General features: G+C 40.2%; 1 protein-coding gene across 1 annotated transcript in view; it reads left to right on the top strand.

Annotated features, from left to right (window-relative positions):
- The window catches only part of tdrd9 (tudor domain containing 9), a 272,667-nt gene that overhangs the window by 183,845 nt on the left and 62,307 nt on the right, over window positions 1-26,515 (top strand). The window contains exons 13-20 of the mRNA XM_028821874.2: window positions 3,636-3,740; window positions 16,733-16,830; window positions 19,933-20,064; window positions 20,283-20,448; window positions 20,766-20,829; window positions 21,260-21,323; window positions 24,005-24,049; window positions 24,138-24,191. Coding sequence (XP_028677707.1) covers window positions 3,636-3,740; window positions 16,733-16,830; window positions 19,933-20,064; window positions 20,283-20,448; window positions 20,766-20,829; window positions 21,260-21,323; window positions 24,005-24,049; window positions 24,138-24,191 — 728 coding nt within the window. The remainder of the gene's footprint in view (window positions 1-3,635; window positions 3,741-16,732; window positions 16,831-19,932; window positions 20,065-20,282; window positions 20,449-20,765; window positions 20,830-21,259; window positions 21,324-24,004; window positions 24,050-24,137; window positions 24,192-26,515) is intronic.

Here is a 26,515-nt window from a genome sequence, read left to right as displayed (position 1 = left end):
TATATATATATATATATATATATAATAAACTTCTCAATATTTGTCAGTAATACAGCCCTAGCAGAATGGTTATTCTTTTTGCTTTAGCTGTGATTGCCCTGAGGAATGGGGCATGCAGTTCATGCAAATGAAAGCTACGAGCAGAACAATGCCACTGTACAAGCTGAGGCTGTAGTCATGCAGAGAAATAGGATTGGTGGTGAGTGAAAAAGGCCAGCTGCTCTTCTCAGGAAAAAAGAGACAAGGTGACAAGCTGCATGGAGAATGGGTTGTGAGGTAGATGAAGAAAAGGTGAAACTTCAAAAAGATGTGGTTAACAAGTGGCCTCTTTTTGTATACATTATACACCCTTTTCTTTGGGCTGCTTCTTATTCCTAATGATGGAGACTAAAATATATGGCAATATCGCAGAGAACTAAGGTGTCCCCTTGGAAGTCAGACAAAGATTTGGCACTGCATTTCAGATTGTGAAGCACAAAAGTAATCAGTTACTTACACAGTACTTATCTGATATATTTGATTGATGGGTACTGTAACTGGGGCATGGTGTCTTAGGAAATGTCCAGAGCAATGCTGGGTAAGACAGCTAGTAATTGTTACATACATGGTCTCAATGTAAACTTCATGTGAAGACATCTTGTCTGTCACTGTTTCAGTTATGCAACTTGTGCCATTACTCACACATTTATTTTATTAGTCTGCATACTCTAATTGACAATTGATCACCATCGGTCTATGGTTCAACAGTAAATTTTGACTACGTTTATCCTGACGGAAGTGTTGGGGCATCCAGAATGGCAATGGGAATGTCATACTTCCTCTTGGGAATCATCCTCTTCCCTGTAGGTTAAAGTGGAGAACTGGTTACCCAGTAGTACATTCCCTGTTCCCAAAGGTGCATTGCCTACTGGCTTTGAACCTTGAATGCACTCCTGTAGCGCTCATGCATGTCAATGTGTATACTATAGTGCATGTATCATTTGGGGGGCGTTCAGTCCTGCTACTGACACTGTTTGACCAAGAGTGAGTCACTTCACCTGCTTGTTCTCCAATTTGAAACACAAAATAAATGTAACTAATTGTATCTCTCAAATGTTGGAAATTGGCTTGAATCAACCAAATAAATAAATGTGAACTTGTGTACCGTAGCAGGCAAGGTAAGTAACATTCTAGCTTATTTGAGCCAAGCAAGAATGTAGATTGACAGAAAAGTCATTTTAGATGAACAAATAATATAAAGGCACTTTATAGCAAGGTTTAAACATGAAGCATATAAGTTAATTACAGGAAATGTTAAGTTAAATACCCCTACAAAGCCGTAAGTATATGAATATGGTGATACTTCCATTTTCAGTTTTATTTATTTAAATGTGTACATAATTATTTTACTTGCTTAAAGTAAAGATCAAGCTTTGGTGGAGCATCGTAAATGCAAGAGTAAAATGATTCTTCCGTCTTTAGTTTTAAGTGCTGAGACTGGAATTCTCTTGTATTGGTAAGTACAACGTAGATCATTTCTTAGTTTGGGTGCCCTTGTAGGACAAAGTGGGCATTCCCATTTTGTGATGCGTTTTAGGGGCACACAAAGCTTGAGAGCAGATTTAACAGGGATGCAGAAATCCAGCTGCACATTCTAGCAACCTACATTCCTGAATAAATAGGTAAAACTGCAGCTCATACTAATAATTTGAAATGCAGCCTCTGCGCCTTATCTGATAAGATGATTGATTCCAGACCAAGTAACATCACACAGACATTTCTTTGAGTTGCCAGCTGGATACCCAAGTTCTAATAAAGAGCTAGAATTCAACAAGTGACAACCTTGATGGACAAAATAACATGCCCATGAACAGGTACTGGTTCTATAACTGAAAGTGGTCTTGATTCAATCACCAGAGGTTAAAACTTCTTCTAAAACTAGCTGCATTCATTTCTTCTCTTGCTTTATGTCTCTCTGAAATCTCTCTTTGGGGTATGAAACCACCCACTTCTCTCTCTGAAACCTAAAAGCTGATGAGCTGCTGTCTGTTCAATGAGCTGTAAGCTTTCAATCTCTTCTCTTTGTGGATCTGGACCCTGAGATCACAAGACGAGCTTTGTGCCTTTGACTGATGTCTAGTCTGAAAAGACTGAGAAGCAGCTAGTACTTCAAGATGGGAATTTCAGCATTTAAAATCTTGTGCCATAGTGAGAAATGCCTTTCCGTATAAAGTTGTAGAGGACACAGCAAAGAGCCTAACAGTATAGCACACCACGAGCAAAGTACCACGCCACAAAGAGAAGGATTGCACTCCAACACAAGAAGAGTCCTCCACTCAAATCTAGAGCAATGACTCCACGCAACATCAGATGTCATCCTTAAAGACTAGGTAAAGTAAAACCATTTATCTCTACCAAGATAAGTTAGAACTTTAAATAAAAGGTAAACAGCCAGTGTGTTGTTTGTCTGTCTCGTCTGTTTTGCATTGTCTTCTATATCAATATATATGCAGCTATCATATTTCAGTAAACCTTGTTTTTATCGATGCATTGTATTATTCTGTTTCTTTCGCCAAGTGTGGTTGATATAAGTCTTAATGGCCAGAGACCACCTCCTACACAGAACGGTAAGGAAAATAAAGTAGCCAGATTTACTTACTTAATTACTATCAATGCCAAAGACAAAATTAATAAATAACTGAGGTAAAATTCTCTCCTTTTTCCTACACCCTGTAGCTAAAGCCTTTGCCTCTTAGTATAGTTTCATTTGACCTTGGAATTTTAAGGAAACTTGGATCTTAAGAATGTGATGTATTTCCTGGAGTAAGTGGTAATAGGTTCAGCGGGGTAGTACTAAACTGTTCCAGTTTTACTTGTATAGATGAAAAGAGGATTTTTGGACCTAATCGGAAATCATTTAAGAACTATATGGTTATATTTCTAAGTTTTAGCTGTTACACTTACTGCTGTGTTTTGAATTAACTATGTTGTCATAAGTGCAAGATTTTGAAGAGCTTGAATGTTAAGTATTACAGAAACATTTTCTGTTTAAGACAAATTAATGAACTAGCATTTCAAGATACTGCATCGTAAGACACTGCCTTAATTTTGCAACAATACTGAGATAAAGAAAGTTCTAGATCAAGCATAAATGTAATGACTGAAGTTGAAATCTGTTCTGAAGTTAACACCTACTTTGTGAATGGAGACGCAATAAAATTTAAGACTTTTGAGTTAAGACTATTCAGCACTTATTCATAGAATTGCCATCCACAAAAGTAACATTGTTCTTTTTTCATATTACAGTTTTAACATCAGTAAAATTATAAATGGTAAAACTGAAATAATATAGTTTAATTGATAAATACAGATGAGTGCCATCAGCACATTCTTGTGTAAACATGTAAGCATTGCCTGTCTTGCGCTTCTGTGCTCTCTGATCTTAAAGGAAAAGTTAAATGACTAACCCACTATTGTGTGTTTATTTAAAAACTTAAGGGAGTAACTATATACAGTAGATTGACTGTTCTAGACAGCCAGGTCATATCTAGTTAACAATGGATGTTTTGCCGTAATAGTGCTATACAGTAGCACTTCATCATATCATATTTATTGTGTTAACTGATAAAGCAAAAATTTTTTTCTCTTTTCATCAGTGATTGATTTTTGTCTAGCTCGCCAATTGGTCTCTGATAAAGAAACAAACTATCTGACCTTACAGCTGGTATGGGCATCAAAAACCAACTGTAACCAGAGAAGAGGTGAGCTTATGCTTTTTCTCTATTTGTTTTAGTTTGTTTTTTTATGAATCTGGAAGTATCTAGGAAATTAAATATTGTCTTTTAATAAATATGAGGGCATTTCAGTCAGTCAGTCATTGTGCAACCCGCTATATCCTAATACAGGGTCACAGGGGGTCTGCTGGAGCCAGTCCCAGCCAGCACAGCGCACAAGGCAGGAACAAACCCTGGGCAGGGCGCCGCATTTTAGTTATCTTCTTTTGGAAAGCATGTTATTATTACAACCCCAAATCAGAAAACGTTGAGGCAGTAAAGAAAAATTCAGAGCAAAAAGTGAAGTGATTTTTAAGTTTTCTTGAACCTTTTATTTCATTTTTTTTGTCTGGTCAAATTTATTTCATTTTTTAATATAGCAGGGAAAATAAGCATTGAACATGTCAATGTTTTTCTCAGTAAATATATTTACTAGTTTTGACATGACATTTTCACCAGATGTCAGTAAGTACCCAGGTAATCCACACATACAAAGAATTCAAAACAAATATCCATCCATTATCCACCGCTTAACCGAGGTCAAGTCGTGAATGCAGCAGCCTAAGCAGGGAAGCCCAGACCTCCCTCTCCCCGGCCAGCTCCTCTGGGAGGACCCCAAGGCGTTCCCAAGCCAGCCGGGAGATATAATCCCTCCAGCGTGATGAAATCCGCATTGTTCCTCTTGAATCCGAGATTCGACCATCGACCGAACTCTCTTCTCCAGCACCCCTGAATAGACCTTACCGGGGAGGCTGAGGAGTGTGATCCCCTATAGTTGGAGCACATCCTCCAGTCACCCTTCTTAAAAAGGGGGACCACCACCCTGGTTTGCCAATCCAGAGGCACTGCCCCCGATGTCCATGCAATGTTGCAGAGACGTGTCAACCAGGACAGCCCCACAATATCCAGAGCCTTGAGGAACCCAGGGTGAACCTCGTTCACCCCAGGGGCCCCGCCACCTCAGAGCTTTTTAACTACCTCCGCGACCTTAGCCGCTAATATGGACGGGCCCCCCCCCAGAGTCCTCCAGCTCTGCCTCCTCTAAGGAAGACATGCTGGTGAGATTGAGAAGATCCTCAAAGTATTCCTTCCACCGGTCAATAACGTCTGCAGTTGAAGTCAGCCAGGCCCCATCTCCACTGTGTTGGTGGAGCACTGCTTTCCCCTCCTGAGACGCCTGACAGTTTGCCAGAACCTTCTCGGTGCCGACCGAAAGTCGTTTTTCATGGCTTCCCCACACTCCTCCCATGCCCAGGTTTTTGCCTCAACAACAGCCGATGCTGCCACACGCTTGGCGTGCCGGTACCCCTCAGCTGCCTCTGGAGTCCCACTGGTCAACCAGACCCGGTAGGACTCTTTCTTCAACTTGACGGCCCCACGAACCTTAGGTGTCCACCACCGGGTTCGTAGATTGCCATCACGAGAGGCACTGACAACTTTGCGGCCACGGCTCTGTTCTGCTGCTTCGACAATGGAGGCTCGGCTCATTAAACGTTTGGGTCTGCCTGGTCTGTCTGGCAGCCTCACCCGCCATCTGATCCAACTTACCACCAGGTGGTGATCACTTGACCGCTCAGCCCCTCTCTTCACCCGAGTGTCCAAGACATAAGGTCGCAGATCCGATGACACGATTACAAAGTCGATCATCGAGCTGCAACCTCTGGTATCCTGGCACCAAGTACACTTATGGACACCCTTATGCTCGAACATGGTGTTCATTATGGACAATCCATGGCCAGCACAGAAGTCCAACAACTGAACACCACTCGAATTTAGATCAGGGAGGCCGTTCCTCCCAATCACACCTCTCCAGGTTTCACTGTCATTGCCGACGTGAGTGTTAAAGTCTTCCAGCAGGACGATAGAGTCCCCAGGAGCTGCACCTCGCAGTGCTTCTTCCAGGAACTCCAAGAAGGCCAAAACAAATAAGTCCATAAATTATGTGTAATAAGGTTGAATGACACGGAAAAAGTATTGAACATATGAAGAAAAATAGGTGCAAAAAGGCATAGAAAAGACAAGACTCCAGTTGAAATCTGTCAGTATTTAGAAAGTAATCCTGTCCCATATCAGTGCAAATTAATATCTGCTGGTTTGGTCCTAATTGATGGCCTATAAAAAGATTTCTCATTACCAAGGTGTCACACAAGAAGCATCTCATGATGGGTTAAAGCAAAGAGCTCTCTCAAGACCTTCACAACCTTACTTTTGCAAAACATACTGATGGCATTGGTTATAGACATATTTCTAAACTTCTGAATATTTCAGTGAGTACTGTTGGGGGCCATAATTCAGAAGTGGAAAGTGCATCATTTCACCATAAACTGGCAACGACCAGGTGCTCCTTGCAAGATTTCTGACAGAGGAGTCAAAAGAATAATCAAAAGAGTTGTCAAAGAGTCGAGGACCATGCACGAAGAGCTTCAGAAACACCTGGAATTAGCAGGTACAGTTGTTTCAAAGAAAACGACAAGTAATGCACTCAACCGCCATGGCCTCTATGCATGCATGATATCTGTTTAAGACTCCACTGCTGAAGAAAAAGCATGTTGAAGCTCGTTTAAAGTTTTGCTGCACAACATTTGGACAAGCCAGTGAAATGCTGGGAGCTGGGAGAATATAGTCTGGTCAGATGAGACTAATTTTGAACTCTTTGGCTGTCATTGCACACGCCATGTTTGGAGGAGAAATGGCACTGCACATCACCCCGCTATTAGCTTGTTCAGCATCGAGTGATGGCAACATTCCGCTGTGCGCCTCTCCCCTCGCCAGGAGCAATCCTGCTTCTAAAATATTTGCCAGTCCTCCCTTGCCATCTCTGCAGATCATTAGATCTGCCTGTAGATCTGTGGCTGTCATCTTGCAATGCTATGTGAGATGGCAGCCGGACACTCAAGTAAATTAGCCGGGCGGAGTGCCCGGCTAAAAGACGTTAGGGAGAACACTGATGTAAGGACTTATTTGTTTTGATTTTTTTGTATGTGTGGATTACTTGGGTTGTTACCGACATCTGGTGAAAATTTTCCATGTCAATAGTCCCATTAGAAATCTATTTTCTTAGGAAAACATTGACACATTCAATACTTATTTTCCCCACTATATTAATCAATTCCTGCATTTTAGGCCTGTAGCACATTCCAAAAAATGTTGGGACAGAAGCAAATTAGGGCCAGTAATGAGGTTTATAAATAAATAAATGATGTGATTTCAAACAGGTGATTGTAAACATGATTTGGTACAAAGGTAGTATCCATGAAAGGCTGAGATTTTGAGGAGCAAAGATGGCAGAGGATCTCCTGTCTGTCAACAGATGCGTAATAAGATTATTAAAATGTTTAAAAACAATGTTCCTTAAAGAAAGATTGGAAGGAATTTGCATATTTCTTCCTCTACAGTGCATAATATCATTAAATGATTCAAGGAATCTGTTAGAATTTCATTATGTAAATGAAAAGGGCACAAGCCTAAGCTGAACACCAGTTATCTCTGATCCTACAGGTGGCACTGCCTCAAGAACTGTCACTTATCCCTTGCCCATTTGGTTATATAATCTATTGATAACTTTGGCAAATCTACGAAATGGAGTTACATTGAGAAATACCACTTAAAACTTTTTGCTGTGCAAAAAAAAAGTCTTATGTTAACCATGTGTAGAAGTGGCTTCAATTTTTCTGGTCTCAGAGGCATGTGGGAGGGACTATCACACAGTGGAAACGTGTATTGTGGTCAGATGAATCCGTATTCCAGGTCTTTTTGGAAGAAATGGACGTCATGTGCTCCATACCAAAAACAAGAAGGACTATCCAGACTGTTATCCAGATGCAAGTCCAAAAGCCAGCGTCAGTCATGGTATAGGGTTATGTCAGTGAGCTTGGAAAAGGTGGTTTGATGTCCGCATTAATGCAAAAAGTACATTGAAATTTTAGAGCTACATATGCTTCCTTCAAGATGACATATTTTCCAGGGTTGACCATGTGTTTTTCAACAAGACAACGCAAAAACACATTCTGCACACATTACAAAGGCATTGCTACGGAAGAAGAGGATACAGGTACAGAGGAACCTCGGTTCACAACCATAATTTGTTCCAAAACTCTGGTCGTGAACCGAAGCAATTTCCCCCCATAGGATTGCATGTAAATACAATTAATCCGTTCCAGACCATACGAACTGTATGTAAATATTAATTTTTTTAAAGTTTTTAAGCACAAATATAGTTAATTAAACCATAGAATGCACAGCATAATAGTAAACTAAATGTAAAAACATTGAATAACACTGAGAAAACCTTGAACAACAGAGAAAACTAACACTGCAATAGTTTGCGCTATAGCGCTACCAACCGCTGGCTAAAAACACTTTTTTTTTTTAATGAGTTATAAGCCCAGGGAAAAAAATGAACATTTGAAAAAATCTGTAATTTAATAAACCACTAAGAAAAGTAACATTGCAACAATGCATGCTACGAACCGATCGCTGTAAACAGAAGTGAAAACAAAATCAAGCCCAGTTCATTCTTTAACTGCCTTCCTACCTTGTGTGTGCTCACGCTGCCTGTGTGTGTGCGTCTGGCTCTCTCTCCCGCTGCCTGTGTGTGTGTGGCGCTCTCTCTCTCTTGCTTGCTGCACAGGAAATGTACAGGGAGAGACTGAACATGTATAAACCGAAAGAGAAACTGGCTTGTTCATCGTGAACCGAGGCAAAAGTTTGGCGAACTTTTTGGTCGTAAACCGATTTGTACGTGTACCAGGACATTCGTGAACTGAGGTTCCACTGTACAGGACTGGCCTGCCTGCCTGCCATCCTGACCTGGCCCCAATAGAGAATGTGTGGGGAATTTTGAAACGAAAAATGTGACAGCGATGACCCTGTACTATTGCACACTGTAAGACGTGTTTGCAGGAAGAATGGGAAAAAATAACACCTGAAACACTTCGTTGCTTGGTATCCTCAGTGCCTAAACATCTTTTAAGTGTTTTGAGAAGGAATGGCGACATTACAAAGTGGAGAATACCTTACCACTCTAACTTTTTTTGGAATGTGTTGTAGGCCTGAAATGCAGGAGTGGATGTATACAGTAATCCCTCCTCCATCGCGGGGGTTGCATTCCAGAGCCACCCGCGAAATAAGAAAATCCGCGAAGTAGAAACCATATGTTTATATGGTTATTTTTATATTGTCATGCTTGGGTCACAGATTTGCGCAGAAACACAGGAGGTTGTAGAGAGACAGGAATGTTATTCAAACACTGCAAACAAACATTTGTCTCTTTTTCAAAAGTTTAAACTGTGCTCCATGACAAGACAGAGATGACAGTTCTGTCTCACAATTAAAAGAATGCAAACATATTTTCCTCTTCAAAGGAGTGCGCGTCAGGAGCAGAGTCTGTCAGAAAGACAGAGGAAAGCAAACAAATCAATAGGGCTGTTTGCTTTTAAGTATGCGAAGCACCGCGGCACAAAGCTGTTGAAGGCGGCTGCTCACACCCCCTCCGTCAGGAGCAGGGAGAGAGAGAGAGAGAGAGACGGAGTTTGTTTTTCAATCAAAAATCAATACGTGCCCTTCGAGCTTTTAAGTATGCGAAGCACCGTGCAGCATGTGGTTTCAGGAAGCAGCTGCACAAAAGATAGCAACGTGATGATAATCTTTCAGCATTTTTAGACGAGCGTCCTTATCGTCTAGGTGTGCGAACAGCCCCCCTGCTCAATCCCCCTACGTCAGGATCAGAGAAAGTCAGCGCAAGAGAGACAGAAAAGTAAGCCGGGTAGCTTCTCAGCCATCTGCCAATAGCGTCCCTTGTATGAAATCAACTGGGCAAACCAACTGAGGAAGCATGTTCCAGAAATTAAAAGACCCATTGTCCGCAGAAATCCGCGAACCAGCAAAAAATCCGCGATATATATTTAAATATGCTTACATATAAAATCCGCGATGGAGTGAAGCCGCGAAAGGTGAAGCGCGATATAGCGAGGGATTACTGTATTACCAAATGACATGAAGTTGACCAGACAAAACGTGAAATATCTTTGTTTCATACTGTATGCATTGAAGTAAAAGTAAATTTAATAGTTACTGTGGGTTATTCTTTTTAGTTTTTGCATTTTCCAAACCATTCCAACATTTTCTGTTATGGTATTGTATAACTTAAATTATGTAAACCATTTTTGTTTTTGGTGTCTTCACTTTTTTTTTTTTTTTTTTTTTTTTTTTTTTAATCTTTGATTTTATTAAAATCAAATAGCATTCCATACAAATAACTCAAGCTTTACAAAAAAGGTTCAAAACAAATCAACCCCATCCCTGAGAAAGAGAGCTAGGCCAGCAGAGTAAAACTTAAAGCTAATTAAAAATAAGTAAATAGATTAATTAATAAATGAATAAAGATAAATGGAGTAAAAGTGGGGAGAGAACCTGCTTCCTCAATTTAAATGCTTATTCTAAAATGTTATTGATTAGATCCTGCCAGGTTTTGAAAAAGTTTTGTACAGATCCTCTAAGTACGAATCTGATTTTATTCCAATTTCAAGTAGTATATAACATCAGTTACACATTGACTTAGAATAGGAGAGTTCGGTTTCTTCCAGTTGACCAAGATAAGTCTATGTGCCAATAGTGTAGTAAAGGCAATTACAATTTGTTTGTCCTTCTCCACTTTAAGCCCATCTGGGAGTACCCCCAACACAGCAGTTAGTGGATTAGGAGGGTTTGTGACACCAAGGCTGTCTGAAAGGCATTTAAAGATTTTGGTCCAGAATGATGTTAATTTGGTGCAGGACGAAAACATGGGACCCAGTGAGGCCGGAACTTGATTGCAGGGTTCACAGGTTGGATCTTGCCCTGGAAACATTTTGGAAAATTTTAAACGAGAGAGATAAGCTCGATTTATAATTTTGAGTTGAATAATTCTGTGCTTTGCACATATGGAGCTTGAGTGAATTCTGTGCATTGCTACTTTCCACTCCTTTTCTGAGATGCTGAGTGAGAGATCCTTTTCCCACTATGCTCTTGGATCTTTGAAAGGAAGGGACTGTAAAATTGTTTTATATATTCTGGAAATGCTGTCTGAGTCCTTGAGACTGATCAATATTTTTTCCGGCATAGAGGTAGGTGGGAGGTGAGGAAAATTGGGCAGGTTTTTTTTCAGTAGTTTCTGATTTGAAGGTAGTGAAAGAAATGTGTTGCTGGAAAGTTAAATTTGGAGTGTAATTGTTTGTAGGGTGTGGAACGAGCCCCGGACACAGACAGGCAGACATGTTATTTTGCACCACCACACGTTTATTTACACTATTACTATTATTTACAATGTCCAAAAGTGCTCCACAAACCCCAAAGTCCAGGACAACCACACTGCCTCTTCTTCAAACCTCCTCCTTCTCTCTCTCTCTCTGACCTCGTCCTGCTTCCACCCGACTCCAGCCTCGAATGAAGGGAGACAGTCCCTTTTATCCATACCCGGATGTGCTCCAGGTGTGCACCGGGAATCTTCCACCGACACGCCCCAGTGTGGCGGAAGTGCCGGCTGTCTCCCCGGGTGTTCCCTCTCTTCTCTCCCCCCCCCCCCCAGCACTTCTTGGTGTGGCTGAAGTGCTGGGGTCCAGGGTCCTCTAGGCATGGGGACGCCCCCTGACCACGCTGGCCCCCAATATAACCAGCGTGGTCGCCCCCTCGTGGTCTGGAGGAGGTATGAGCCCTCCTCCTGTCTCCCCTGGCGTCCCGGCCGGGTAGGAACCCCAGCCAGGTGCCACAAGGGTTAGTATTTCTTGATATAACACCTGTCTTTTGCTCCCACAAGCAATGCTACCACACTGAACTGATCTGGTATTTTTTTTTAAAAAAAGGGGTGTTGAGTTATATATTGTACAACAGCAAAAGAAAACTTAAAATATTTACAAAAGCAATTATAGAAATAGTACACCTTCATACTATATTTTACAGTCTTAATACTAGATGGACATAGAGAGAAAAGATTTTCTAAAGGATTCTAAGACCTGGTACTGCTACGGATACCTCTGAGATGTTCTTTGAATTGACTCTTTGTCCTGTTTAATATTCTGTTTAAGAGCAATATAAAAGGAATCCAGATGCCAACATACTTGCATAATTTTAACTGCAATATGATTTCTGAATAGACAAATACATCTATGTTACATGAAATCATAGCTTTTAGATATTAAATAAGGAAATTTTGTAGCTTCTCACTGTGTGCACTGGATGCTGAACTGTTGGATTTTTCCTATTGTAAGACTGTAAGAACTATTATAGACTGAGTGTACACTGTATTCAGTTTACAGGACCATCTAAAATAATGCATTTAAGTGCTTAATCTGCATTTAAATTTAATACAGAAAACAGTAATTTTGTATTACAGTATTTAAAAACTGACACTTTTTATCCTCACCATTCCCAAGCATTGACTGTGTGTCAATTATCTCTGTTTTGTGATCACTCCTCAAAGGCTCCTCCTGAACTGTATAACTTTAATTGGTTAAGTATAAATGGAAGAGAGGTTAAGTAATATTTCAACCAGGGTTTTACAATGAGTAATGGAATTGAGCTAGTAGCTGTATAGCTTAGTTCAGTGCTGAAGGCAATATGTCATACTACTACATTGTAATTTCTTCTTTGACTAGTTCGAAAAACGTACGCATAGCTTTAATATTTAAGTGTATTTGCAGACTTCGTTAACTGATTTGAAAGTTGACACATTTTTTAAATTTATTAGATCATCAAAGATTAATTCACATTTTTGATTGACTTTTTTATCAGTGAGTCATATTACAAAATAATAGCAATGATAGATTGCAGTTTCATACGTTAGACTAAATTAAATACATGGTTTTTAGTACTTTATAATGTCATGCAGTTAAAAACATAGCCCAAGTAAGCTTGTGGTGGCTCAGTAGCTTTTGTAGTCAGCTAAGACCAGTTGACGTAATGTGTGCAGTGTCCTATTTTTAGTTGTGGAGGGTTTATAACTAATTGTACTTCAGATTTCTCAAGATTAAAATTTGTAGCGTGCTTCAGACCATTGTGACAACAGATCTGGAGCTTTTTCGATGAAATTGTCAGAAAAATATTGAATAATTATAATTTGCTGGTAATGAATGTGAGAGGTTGTTTTTGTGAAACATAAGCACTGGGTAACATTTTAGGTATCCTTTATAAATAGCAATTAACAGTCTCTAAACATTTTATTAATTACATACAGTCATGGCCGAAATTATTGGCACTCCTGGAATTTTCCCAGAAAATGCACCATTTCTCCCAGAAAATTATTGCAGTTACAAATGTTTCTGTATATGCATGTTTATTTCCTTTATGTGCATTGGAACAACACAAAAAAACAGAAAAAAGCCAAATCTGACATCATGTCACACAGAACTCCAAAAATGGGCCGGACAAAATTATTGGCACCCTTTCAAAATTGTGGGTAAATCGTTTTATTTCAAGCACATGATGCTCGTTTGAACTCACCTGTGGCAAGAAACAGGTGCTGGCAATGTAGCAATCACACCTGAAGCCAGTTAAAATGGAGAAAAGTTGACTCAACCTTTCTGTTGTGTGTCTGAGTGTGCCACACTAAGCATGGAGAACAGAAAGAAGAGCAGAGAATTGTCAGAGGACTTGAGAACAAAAATTGTGGAAAAATATCAACAATCTCAAGGCTACAAGTCCATCTCCAGAGATCTTCATGTTCCTTTGTCCACTGTGCGCTACAAAATCAAGAAGTTCACAACACATGGCACTGTAGCTAATCTCCCTGGACGTGGACGGAAGAGAAAAATTGATAAAAGACTGCAACGAAGGATAGACCGAATGGTGGATAAACAACCCCAATCAACTTCAAAACATATTCAAGCTGTTCTGCAGACTCAGGGTGCAACAGTGTCAACTCGAACTATCCGTCGACATCTGAACGAAATGAAACGCTATGGCAGGAGAGCCAGGAGGACCCCACTGCTGACACAGAAACATAAAAAAGCCAGACTGGAGTTTGCCAAAATGTACTTGAGGAAGCCAAAATCATTCTGGGCAAACGTCTTGTGGACAGATGAGACCAAGGTAGAGCTTTTTGGTAAAGCTCATCATTCTACTGTTTACAGAAAACGGAATGAGGCCTACGAAGAAAAGAACACAGTACCTACAGTCAAACATGGTGAAGGTTCTAAGATGTTTTGGGGATGTTTTGCTGCCTCTGCCGCTGAATGCCTTGACTGTGTGCAAGACATCATGAAATCTGAAGATTACGAAAAGATATTGGGGTGCAATGTAGGGCCCAGTGTCAGAAAGCTGGGTCTGCGTCAGAGGTCATGGGTGTTCCAGCAGGACAATGACCCCAAACATACCTCTAAAAGCACTCGGAAATGGTTGAAGACAAAGCGCTGGAGAGTTCTGAAGTGGCCAGCAATGAGTCCGGATCTAAATCCGATTGAACACTTATGGAGAGATCTCATAATTGCTGTTGGGAGAAGGTGCCCTTCAAATCTGAGAAACCTTGAGCAGTTTGCAAAAGAAGAGTGGTCGGAAATTCCAGTTGAGAGGTGTAACAAGCTTGTTGATGGTTATAGGAAGCGCTTGATTTCAGTTATTTTTTCCAAAGGGCGTGCAACCAAATATTAAGTAGAGGCTGCCAATAATTTTGTCCAGCCTGGTTTTTGAGTTTTGTGTGAAATGTCAGATTTGGCTTTTTTCTGTTTTTTTGTGTTGTTCCAATGCACATAAAGAAAATAAACGTGTATACCAAAACATTTGTAATTGCAACAATTTTCTGGAAGAAATGGTGCATTTTCTGGGAAAATTCCAGGGGTACCGATTAATTTCGGCCATGACTGTAGCACCAGTTACATAATCTCTTTCAGTGAGGACAGACAGGGATGCACCAAAAAAATAGAATGTCCCTCTGTACAAACCCTAAGTAGCATGCAGGTTTAAACTTTCAGCAAATCACAGGTAACATGCATATATTTTCTTTGAATGGTTGGAAGAGGACATGCTGGGCATTATGGTTTGCAAAACTGTTATCTTAGAAAAGTTCAGTCTGTTGCTTTCTTGAGAAATGTAGCATGAAGCGTCATAAGGTTTCCATAGTAAAAACACTTCATAGTTCCAGTTTTCTGTGTATATATTGTACAGTGCATCCGGAAAGTATTCACAGCGCATCACTTTTTCCACATTTTGTTATGTCACAGCCTTATTCCAAAATGGATTAAATTAATTTTTTTCCTCTGAATTCTACACACAACACCCCATAATGACAACGTGAAAAAAATTTACTTGAGATTTTTGCAAATTTATTAAAAATAAAAAAATTGAGAAAGCACATGTACATAAGTATTCACAGCCTTTGCCATGAAGCTCAAAATTGAGCTCAGGTGCATCTTGTTACCCCTGATCATCCTTGAGATGTTTCTGCAGCTTCATTGGAGTCCACCTGTGGTAAATTCAGTTGACTGGACATGATTTGGAAAGGCACACACCTGTCTATATAAGGTCCCACAGTTGACAGTTCATGTCAGAGCACAAACCAAGCATGAAGTCAAAGGAATTGTCTGTAGACCTCCGAGACAGGATTGTCTCGAGGCACAAATCTGGGGAAGGTTACAGAAAAATTTCTGCTGCTTTGAAGGTCCCAATGAGCACAGTGGCCTCCATCATCCGTAAGTGGAAGAAGTTCGAAACCACCAGGACTCTTCCTAGAGCTGGCCGACCATCTAAACTGAGCGATCGGGGCAGATGGGCCTTAGTCAGGGAGGTGACCAAGAACCCGATGGTCACTCTGTCAGAGCTCCAGAGGTCCTCTGTGGCAAGAGGAGAACCTTCAGGAAGGACAACCATCTCTGCAGCAATCCACCAACCAGGCCTGTATGGTAGAGTGGCCAGACGGTAGCCACTCCTTAGTAAAAGGCACATGGCAGCCCGCCTGGAGTTTGCCAAAAGGCACCTGAAGGACTCTCAGACCATGGGAAGGAAAATTCTCTGGTCTGATGAGACAAAGATTGAACTCTTTGGTGTGAATGCCAGACGTCACATTTGGAGGAAACCAGGCACCATCCCTACAGTGAAGCATGGTGGTGGCAGCATCATGCTGTGGGAATGTTTTTCAGCGGCAGGGGCTGGGAGACTAGTCAGGATAAAGGGAAAGATGACTGCAGCAATGTACAGAAACATCCTAGATGAAAACCTGCTCCAGAGCGCTCTTGACCTCAGACTGGGGCGACAGTTCATCTTTCAGCAGGACAACGACCCTAAGCACACAGCCAAAATATCAAAGGAGTGGCTTCAGGACAACTCTGCGAATGTCCTTGAGTGGCCCAGCTAGAGCCCAGACTTGAATCCGATTGAACATCTCTGGAGAGATCTTAAAATGGCTGTGCATCGACGCTTCCCATCCAACCTGATAGAGCTTGAGAGGTGCTGCAAAGAGGAATGGGCGAAACTGGCCAAGGATAGGTGTGCCAAGCTTGTGGCATCATAATCAACAAGACTTCAGGCTGTAATTGCTGCCAAAGGTGCATCGACAAAGTATTGAGCAAAGGCTGTGAAAACTTACGTACATGTGCTTTCTCAGTTTTTTTATTTTTAATAAATTTGCAAAAATCTTAAGTAAACTTTTTTCACATTGTCATGGGGTGTTGTGTGTAGAATTCTGAGGAAAAAAATGAATTTAATCCATTTTGGAATAAGGCTGTAACATAACAAAATGTGGAAAAAGTGATGCGCTGTGAATACTTTCCGGATGCACTGTGTATACTGTACATCAATCAGCTCAACTTTTAGACAAGAGTTGTCTGTTTTTTTGTTTACTTTGCTAAATTTCATTCTAAATTTCCTAACAATTACCAAAATATATATTTTTTTTTATAAATATGCATTTTTTTCACTCCTTGGCTTTATTGGTTGTATTGTTCATGCTTCATAGCACAACTGGCAGTGAGGTCCTAACAGTATCAGTTTTAATAAAAAAAATCTTCTCATTTAAGGCCGTGCTGGCCGTGTTGCAAAAGGATATTGTTACAGACTGGTGACAAAGGAGTTTTGGAGAGACCAAATCCCAGATCACGTCATTCCAGAAATTTTGGTATGTAAAATTTATTATAAATGTTATAGCATAATATATTTTTTCTGATGGAACTATATGCAAAGTTAGGAAAGGAAATTAAAAGTAAAGCTTAAGGAAAGCTTTTTTTTTTTTTTTTTAATTAACAGCTGGTGTATAAACTATTTTCTTTTCCTTTTTAGACAGTCACATAATTTATTTGCAAATGGAGCTGTGACAGTGTGAGTTTTAATTAGAAAAGGCTGAATTTGGCGATACTCACTTTGGAGTTTATTGGTGTTAAAGCTAAAAATTTGTTTTATTTATTCCATTACATTATGCTTCTGTCTTCTGTTCTCTCCCCCTTGTACATGACATTCACATTACCATTCTTGGATAATTCTTCACTAATGGTGTTTATTGATAAGAGGGATGAAACCGTGTAAGAGTCAGGTGAAATAGTTTGTTTCTTGGTACAGAGGGAATTATCTGCAACTTAACATCAACAAAACCAAGAAACTGGTTATTGAGTTTTCCTCGCCAAAGGGCCTCTACTCTCAGTCATTGTTCAGGGTGTAGATGTGGAGGTGATACACTACTAAAGGTTCTTGGGGGTCAACATCAGTGACAGGCTGGACTGGTCTTGTAACATAAAGGAACTATGTAATTAAAGACCAAACAAACTTTTTCTTAGGAGCTTGCATTCCTTCAATATGGGCAGTGACATCCTTTATATTTTCCTTTACAAGTCTGTAATAGCCAGTGCAGTATTCTTCACTGTAGTGGGCCAGGCTAGTAAGTTCATTTAAAGAATGGTGCACTGAATTAACAAGCTAGTTAAGAAAGCAGCCTTAGTTATGGCAAACACTCTTGACCCTCTGGAGGTGGTAGAGGAGGAGAGAATGAAGACAAAACAGATGGCCATTATAAACAATGCTGCACTTCCTTTCTTGGACACAATAATATTGAGTGCTTTCCTCTAATGAATTATTTAGCAGAAGTGTGTTTAGAAATGCTACTGGGGCTCCATTATAGAAATGACAATGCACCTTTATAATCCCTCACTGTGCCTGTGACTGGCGTTTATATCAGTCTATCCATCTGTATGTCATGCTTGTGACATTTATATTTCCATCCATCCATTTTCCAACCCTCTGAATCCAAACACAGGGTCACGGGGGTCTGCTGGAGCCAATCCCAGCCAACACAGGGCACAAGGCAGGAACCAATCCCGGGCAGGGTGCCAACCCACCGCAGGACATTTATATTTTATTTTTATAAATTACCATTGAACAAAATGGTAATTAAAGTAAATTAAAGTAAATGGACACTAAATAAACTGCTCAAAAAAATTAAAGGAACACTTTAAAAACACATCAGATCTCAATGGGGAAAAAAATCATGCTAGATATCTACACTGTTATGGACTGGGTAATGTGCTAGGAACGAAAGGATGTCACAACGTTTGATGGAAATGAAGATTATCAACCTACAGAGGGCTGAATTCAAAGACACCCCGAAAATCAAATTGAAAAAATGATGCAGCAGGCTAGTCCATGTTGCCGAAATTTCATTGCAGCAACTCAAAATCATACTCTGTAGTTAGTATGACCCCCACGTGCTTGTATGCATGCTTGACAACGTCGGGGCATGCTCTTAATGAGACGACAGATGGTGTCCTTCGGGATCTCCTCCCAGATCTGGACCAGGGCATCACTGAGCTCCTGGACAGTCTGAGGTGCAACCGGATGGACCGAAACATAATGTTCCAGAGGTGTTTGTTCTACTGGATTTAGGTCAGGCGAGCGTGGGGGCCAGTCAACTGTATCAATTCCTTCATCCTCCAGGAACTGCCTGCACTCTCGCCACATGAGGCCGGGCATTGTCGTGCACCAGGAGGAATCCAGGACCCACTGCACCAGCATAGTGTCTGACAATGGGTCCAAGGATTTCATCCCGATACCTAATGGCAGTCAAGGTGCCGTTGTCTAGCCTGTAGAGGTCTGTGCGTCCCTCCATGGATATGCCGCCCCCCCCTGCCAGACCATCACTGACCCACCACCAAAGCGGTCATGCTGAACGATGTTACAGGCAGCATAACGTTCTCAAAGGCTTCTGCAGACCCTTTGACGTCTGTCACATGTGCTCAGGGTGAACCTGCTCTCATCTGTGAAAAGCACAGGGCGCCACTGGTGGACCTGCCAATTCTGGTATTCTATGGCAAATGCCAGTCGAGCAGTGAGCACAGGGCCCATCAGAGGACCTCATGAAGTCTGTTTCTGATTGTTTGGTCAGAGACATTCACACCAGTGGCCTGCTGGAGGTCATTTTTTAGGGCTCTGGCAGTGCTCATCCTGTTCCTCCTTACCCAAAGGACCAGATACTGGTCCTGCTGATGGGTTAAGAACATTCTACGGCCCTGTCCAGCTCTCCTAGAGTAACTGCCTGTCTCCTGGAATCTCCTCCATGCTCTTGAGACTGTGCTGGGAGACACAGCAAAACTTCTGGCAATGGCACATATTGATCTGCCTCCTGCAGAAGTTGGACTACTTGCCCAACCTCTGTAGGGTCCAGGTATCGCCTCATGCTACCTGTAGTGACACTGACCGTAGCCAAATGCAAAACTAGTGGGGGAAAAAAAAAAAGTCAGAAAAGATGAGGAGGGAAAAATGTCAGTGGTCTCTACCTGTTAAACCATTCCTGTTTTGGAGGTTGTCTCATTGTTGCCCCTTTAGTGCACCTGTTAATTTCATTAACACCAAACAGCTGAAACTGATCAATAACCCCCTCTGCTACTTAACGGACCAGATCAATATCCCAGAAGTTTCATTGACTTGATGCTATACTCTGATTAAAGAGTGTTTCTTTAATTTTTTTCGAGCAGTATATAAAACAATAAAAAAAGTGCCGTCACTTCTTACTGTATGTAAAAATGTAAATGCAAGATCCTAATTGAAGTTCTGCTTTTGGAGACCTAAAGGTGATGTATTTGCCAAACAATGATACAGTGCTGACATTAATAATTTATCTCTAAGGTTGTTAATTGGCAGAGTCTCCAGAGTAGACAAGGGGTGTAAGTGGAATGATGAGAAATTAATTCAAGTGTGTTTTTTTTTGTTTGTTTTTTTTTCCTCCACCTTGCAGCGCAGCCCACTGGCCAGCACCATGTTAAAAGTGAAAGTTCTGGACATGGGAGATCCCAGGGCTATATTAGGGTCAGCCCTGTCTCCTCCAAGTCTCGATGACGTTGAGAAGACAGTCTTGCAGCTCAAAACGGTATTTGGCAAAACTCAATGTTTTTGACAAAAATGCATTATCTTTTGAAATTTACAAAATATCTCAAAATCTTAAAATCCTTTCAAGTAACTGCATCATTTTGAAGTAAAATTAGTGTAGAATATGGTATTTTTACAAATGCAATTGGCAGAGTAAATAAGGTACAGAATTTAAAAATCACAAATCTTTATTTTCTCTGCAACCTTTTTGTGTGACAGATTGGAGCTCTCTCTGTGATATGTAAGGGAGCAACAGACAACCAATATGATGGAGACTTAACATTTTTGGGACGTATCCTGGCTCATTTACCTGTTGATCTATACTTGGGGAAAATGGTTGTTCTTGGACATGTGTTTGGATGCTTGGAAGAATGCCTTATTATTGGTATGTTTTTACCACGTGGTATAGAGTCCAAGATTTAACGTTTTATAGTCTAGCATTCATTTACACATTTCATTAGCAGAATGTGTTACACAGTTTTTATTTTTACTAGAATCATTTACAGTATGTATAAAGGTAAAGGAAACATGAGCTTTTATTTGTTGTGACATTTAATTTTGATATCTTTTGATTATAGTAAATAGCACCTAATTAGGATACTGTAAGTTTTTTTTTTCACAGATTAAGATGCTTGATAGGTCAGCATTCCTTTGCTTTGTTTAAAGACATTTCAGATTAATTTATGTATTTATTTTCTTCAGCTGCCGCTCTTTCATTGAAGAACTTCTTTGCAATGCCATTCTTACAGCGCCTGGATGGTTACCGGTGATTTTTCTTTTTCTGTTTGTATGGTGTTTATTTTATTTATCTTGGCTTTGAAGGTATAAAATGCAAGTTTTTAATTGAATGTTTTTGTCAAATTAGTGTCCAGTTGACATGTTTTGAATGTTTTGGGTTTAAATCTTTCTAGCATATTCATTTTTTTGGTCTTTTTGTCATGGCTCATTGGTTTCAGCTGTACAGGGAATCATTTCTTTTTGTTTTGTAGAACTCTTTGAAATCCTTTTCTGTAAAAGAAGATCTAATGTAATTTTATGAAATGCTATTTTCAAGAAACATTTAAACAGCCCTGAATGTTTTTGGATTAGTGGGGAAAAGCTTGATTCTTTCATTTCAAATACAGTGTTTCAAATTATTTTGTAGTCCTATATCTCGGCTAAAATCCTAATGTTCTGATTTCAATCTCTAAATACAGCAGCAAACTTTCATTTTCAGCTGGCAGTAAGAGTGACACTATTGCTATTGTAAATGCTTTTAAAGTAAGTAATTTTTTTTTTTTTTTTTATACATGTGGAACTAAAGTTCAGGACTTTTTAATTAGTTCTAGTAAATTAATATATTTTTAGTTTGAATTATTTCAAGATATATTTTCAACTAATCAAAGTATTCAGAATTACTGTGGTATATTTGAATAAGGGCGGCACGGTGGCTCAGTGGTAGCACTGCTGCCTCACAGTTAGGAGGCCTGGGTTTGCTTCCCAGGTCCTCCCTGTGTGGAGTTTGCATGTTCTCCCCGTGTCTGCATGGGTTTCTTCTGGGTGCTCCGGTTTCCTTTCACAGTCCAAAGATATGCATTGGCAATCCTATATTGTCCCTAGTGTATGCTTGGTGTGTGGGTGTGTACGTGTGTGTGCCCTGCGATGGACTTGCGCCCTGCCCGGGATTTGTTCCTGCCTTGTGCCCTGTGCTGGCTGGGATTGGCTCCAGCAGACCCCTGTGACCCTGTATTAGGATATAGCAGGTTGGATAATGGATGGATGGATGGATATTTGTATACTGGGTTAAGGTAAGAAAGCAAATGTTTGTTTTTTTTAAACATTGAGCCTTATGCCATTGCTGGCTGAAAAGCAAGTGTCATTTACACGTCTTCTCTTAATAACAATTTAGTTCTCTGCTCTTATAACCATTCTTGGAATTATTAGCATAGCCATCATCATCATATTATCACCTTAATATTTGTTACTTGTTCCCTTTCTTTTAAAAATAGTTTTGTGCTGGTATAACAACTTTTTTATGTCGTGGTGACCCAAGGACATGCTTCATACAGTTGCCCATGTTAAACATCAGCTGGATGTCAAACATTTATTACCACTGGTTTAATTGTTCTGGTGTGGTAACTCTGTTTTCGTTTTGCACCCTAACAATAAACCAGACCAAACCCCCACCCCAGATTATACAGCTTTTTTGTGATGGAACTTTGAATGACCTTAAAGTTTATATTTTAAGTTGTATCAACAGTAATGTTCATGCATTTTCTGCTAGGTACTCCCATCCAACACACATTTACAATGACATGTTCTGCTAAAATTTTTGAAATACCATGTAGCCTTGATTTTTAGTTGGTTCAGCTTCCTTTTACATGCTAAATTTCTTAAGGATTGACACAGCTTTTTTGCAATAATTTAGTTTTTGGGTTGCAGTCCCACCATTATTCAATTTTTTAAATGACACACAGTATAGCCTTTATTTTGAGATAAACCTACACTGCATTTAGGTTTCTGTATTTTGAAAATTGGTTTAGCCATGTTTACGTGATTGGCAAATCACCAAACAGACAAAATGTGATCTGATGATTGAAATGAGGTCTTCAGTGTACAAAAAGTATTAATAATGTCAGATGAAGCCACAAAATTGAAGACAGATGAAGGGTTTTACAATTTTCTCTCTATTATAAAAAACAATCTTGGTGGAAGGGAGACCAGGGAGACGAGACGTGATCTTCTCGGAAGACACCTAAAAGACCTGTGAGATGAAAGAAATTGGCCATGGAGCCACTTTTAAAACAAGTTCACGGACATCTAACCAAGCAGTTGTTGGAATGCTTTTTGTAGTCAGACATCACGTGCTCCCAGTTCTTAAAACAACGACAAGCAGAATACGTAGCTCGCCAGCAGATGATCCGACTGCAACTCCTTAGTGTGTGTTTAGCCCCCCCTTCACAACAAGAGTAGAAGAGACGTGAAAAGGACAGCTGCTGTACAGGCTTTTAAATGATCGACGCGCGACAAACATAACGGGCAGCTCACCAGCAGCAGCAGCAAGACAACATGATCCGACTGCATCTCTTAGCGTGCGTTCAGCTGCCCCCCTTCACAACGCGAGCAGCATTATATGTTCTGCGAGAAAGAGATTTAACCACGCCCGGGGCCGGAAATAAAGGACAAGTATTGTTTTTACAAAAGTTTTAAAGTAAAAGTGAAAATAATGCATATGTAACAATTCCCATTGTATATCCGGTAAACCAAACCCAGTGGTGTGCGATCGAAGCGAGCAGGGGGCAGAGCCCCCTAGTATTTTTAAAATATTGTTTTAGTTGATGATCAAGTTGTAAACAAACTGAACTGCCTAAGTTCATGCATGTTAGCTACCCTGCCCTGCTATGATGGTGATTGTAGGTTTAGTCTGGGCAGTATAGTGAGCTGTGTTGTCAATGTGTTGCCCGGTCCATAAAACAGACAACTAAATGATTTCTTTACTTGTAGCATTTTGTTCATGAGATGATATTTGTTTTGTAATTTTATACTGATTTTATTGCAAATTTGCTTGAATTTGCCTGTGAGTTCATATTTTGAATGTGTTGTTTGGAGGAAAGGTGACATAGTATCACAGTATTTAGTGCTGTTGCTTAATACATCTAGCATCCAGAATTCAAATCCTGCACCAGGTCATTATCCATGTGAAGTTTGCATGTTCTTTATGGTTTCCTTTTTTCTGCCCATGTCATCACGAAAGACCAGTTAATTGGCAGCTCTGAGGTGGTCCTAGTGTGAATGGAGGTGTGTGTGTACAATATGTGAGTGCATATGAACAGAAGAAAAAGCTTTGTCTGTTTGTTTATAACCTGATTAAAGTTTAAATTTAAAATGAGTGTTTTATAGTGATTTTTTGCTATGCCTTTTTGTTTTTTGAGATTAATATTCAACTGGTTTTCTCTGTTTAGGCCTGGCATACTTTACGGAAGAATGGTGAATTTCGAAATCCAAAGGTTAATAATAATAACTTGCAATATACATCTGTTGACTCACTCAGTTTTATTAAGTAAGAGTAATGTGTTCTCCCCCCTTTCCCCATAGGATGAACTGGACTGGGGAAGGGCACATTATATTCAAATCAAGAGAATAAAAGAGGTAGAGTATTAAATGTGTCTTTGTAAACCAAAGCAGAGATTTTTGGCTTGACAGTCCTTAATGTGTTTTCCGAACCTCCCACAGCAACACTTACTTAGCTTTTTTTTTTAATAAAAAAGGGTTGTATAATGTGCATAATTTACCAAGAACACCAATAATTTTTCTAATGTACTAACCAAAAAGTGCCTAGCCTACTAGAAACAATTTCATACTCTACTCACCATTTAAGTTGACATCTTTGGCTTGCAGGAAGGGAGGAGGAGGAGAATGAAATGGAAGGTGGTTATTGTTTGGAAGGAGCTATACAATTCTTTTCTTTGTAAAATTGTCGAGATGGTGGATTTCGACATGCTGTACATATTAGAGAGATCTGTCACACGAACGCCATTCTCACATTTCCACACAATTTCCTACTTCGTTTCGATTGTGATCGCTTTCTTTACCTTCGTTACCTTCTCTTCCTTCCTTAGCAGTTATCGAAATAAATTATATAAATCACTGCACTGACCGAAATTACGTCCACAAACACATGCATCTGGGCTCCGACTGACGCTTACAAACGCTCTCGGCTGTTTGTTTACAGTCGCGCAAGCGGATACACGTGACCGCATTCGGGTCGTAATGCAAGACGTTGGTCGTAATTCAAAACAAAAATTTTGGTCGTAAACCAAGTTGTTCGCATGTCAGGCCGGTCGTATATCAAGGGTCGACTGTATATTATAACCATCATTAAATGTTTGATTTGTCATTTTGTTCACATTGTTTATTCAAGTGCAGTATTTTCCTATGTTTTGATAGTTCTATGTGGTCCCAGTTTTAAGAACAAGTATACTGTATATGGAAAGCAGTGCTTAAAGTGGATATACACACGTTCCAGTACCTTGAGTGATGTATTAATGTTAAGAGCGAGGAGCACAGAGCAGTAGCTTAGACAGTCAACAACGATTTCTGTGACTTCTCTATTATAAATTCAAGCACTGTGATCCAAGACCGATGCTGGGATATTGTGCAATTTAAGCCTTGCAATAAAAGAGTGAGGGTGGGGAGTTTGGGGAAAATGTCCCCCATTGTATTTTTAAGTTCCATTACTAGGGCCTGGAGGTTGATGGAAATCAATAGATAACTAAAATGATTGCTGGTGTGGAAGAAAGAATTGTTGACCCGTAAAATGGAAGGAGTCAGAGTCTCATACCAGAAGAAATGTTCATAAGCTTTCTTTTATTGTTGCATACCTAGACTGGAGTGTCAGTAGCATGCGCGCTGACAGGAAAGAGTTCAGCTCTTTTATATCAGCTGATTGTGTGCACACTTTACAAGTTCGTATAAAGGCAGATTAATGCATGAGCCTTTTAGGGCTTAAAATAGACGGCAGTTACAGATGAGTACATAGAGTAGCTTATTCGTAAAACAGGAAGAACAGTTTATAAAAATACATTTCTGGTAAAGGCAGATTTCTGGTAAAGTCAGATTCTTTTGAACTGCTCACACAAGTTAGCATCAGTAATATATGTTAAAGGTCACATACACAGTTTCTGCAAAACTGTCAAGTACACATTTTTTTTTTTAAATATAAAAAGGACAGTTATCTGTAAACTGAAAATTTCCATTCCACACTCGACCCTTTTGAGCAGAAAAAAGAATCGAGTAACTAAAGGGAAACATTCTCAGGATCATAGACGAGAATGCGTTCTTCATGGAGGAGGAAAGCTTTTGTCATGGTGTTGGAAAAAAGACGGGAAACCAGATGCCTGACTAAAGGAACGATGCAGCACAAAATGAGTAGTAACAAAAGGAGACCTATCGGGAGGGAGATACAAACTGATTTCAAAAGATGGGCCCAGGGGCCGAACCATGACGCGAACCATTCATCTAGGGGAGTATCAATCCCAGAGTTCTGAGACAATTCTAGAGAAAGGGCAGTTAGGCCAGCCAGGGCACGCGTGATGGAGCCATCAGGAGCAGTATTGTTTGGGATATATGTGCAGCAGGTATCTCCGAACATAGCACAGACACCTCCTTTTTCGGCTAACAACATGTCCAAGGCTAGGCGATTTTGCCAGGTCATAAGTGAGGTTTTATCTAACTGCTCATGTATGCCTGCGATAGCTTCTTTAGTAAAATTTAGGAACCGCTGCTGATTATAGTATAAGTAATTTATCCAGTCCACATTTTTGTTTATTGTGATCAAGGGAAAAATTGACTCGAAACCGGCGGCAACCTGGTCACGGGCTTTGAATTTGTTAGGTACACCTCTGGGCACCCCAATGGAATCAATATATACACCAGGGCCATGTAATGAAAAATTGGCGAGGGATACGAGGGAT

This window comes from Erpetoichthys calabaricus, chromosome 16, assembly GCF_900747795.2.
Source record: "Erpetoichthys calabaricus chromosome 16, fErpCal1.3, whole genome shotgun sequence".
Taxonomy (NCBI): domain Eukaryota; kingdom Metazoa; phylum Chordata; class Cladistia; order Polypteriformes; family Polypteridae; genus Erpetoichthys; species Erpetoichthys calabaricus.
The sequence above is the reverse complement of the archived record's forward strand: the minus strand, read 5'-3'. Positions and strand labels throughout refer to the sequence as shown.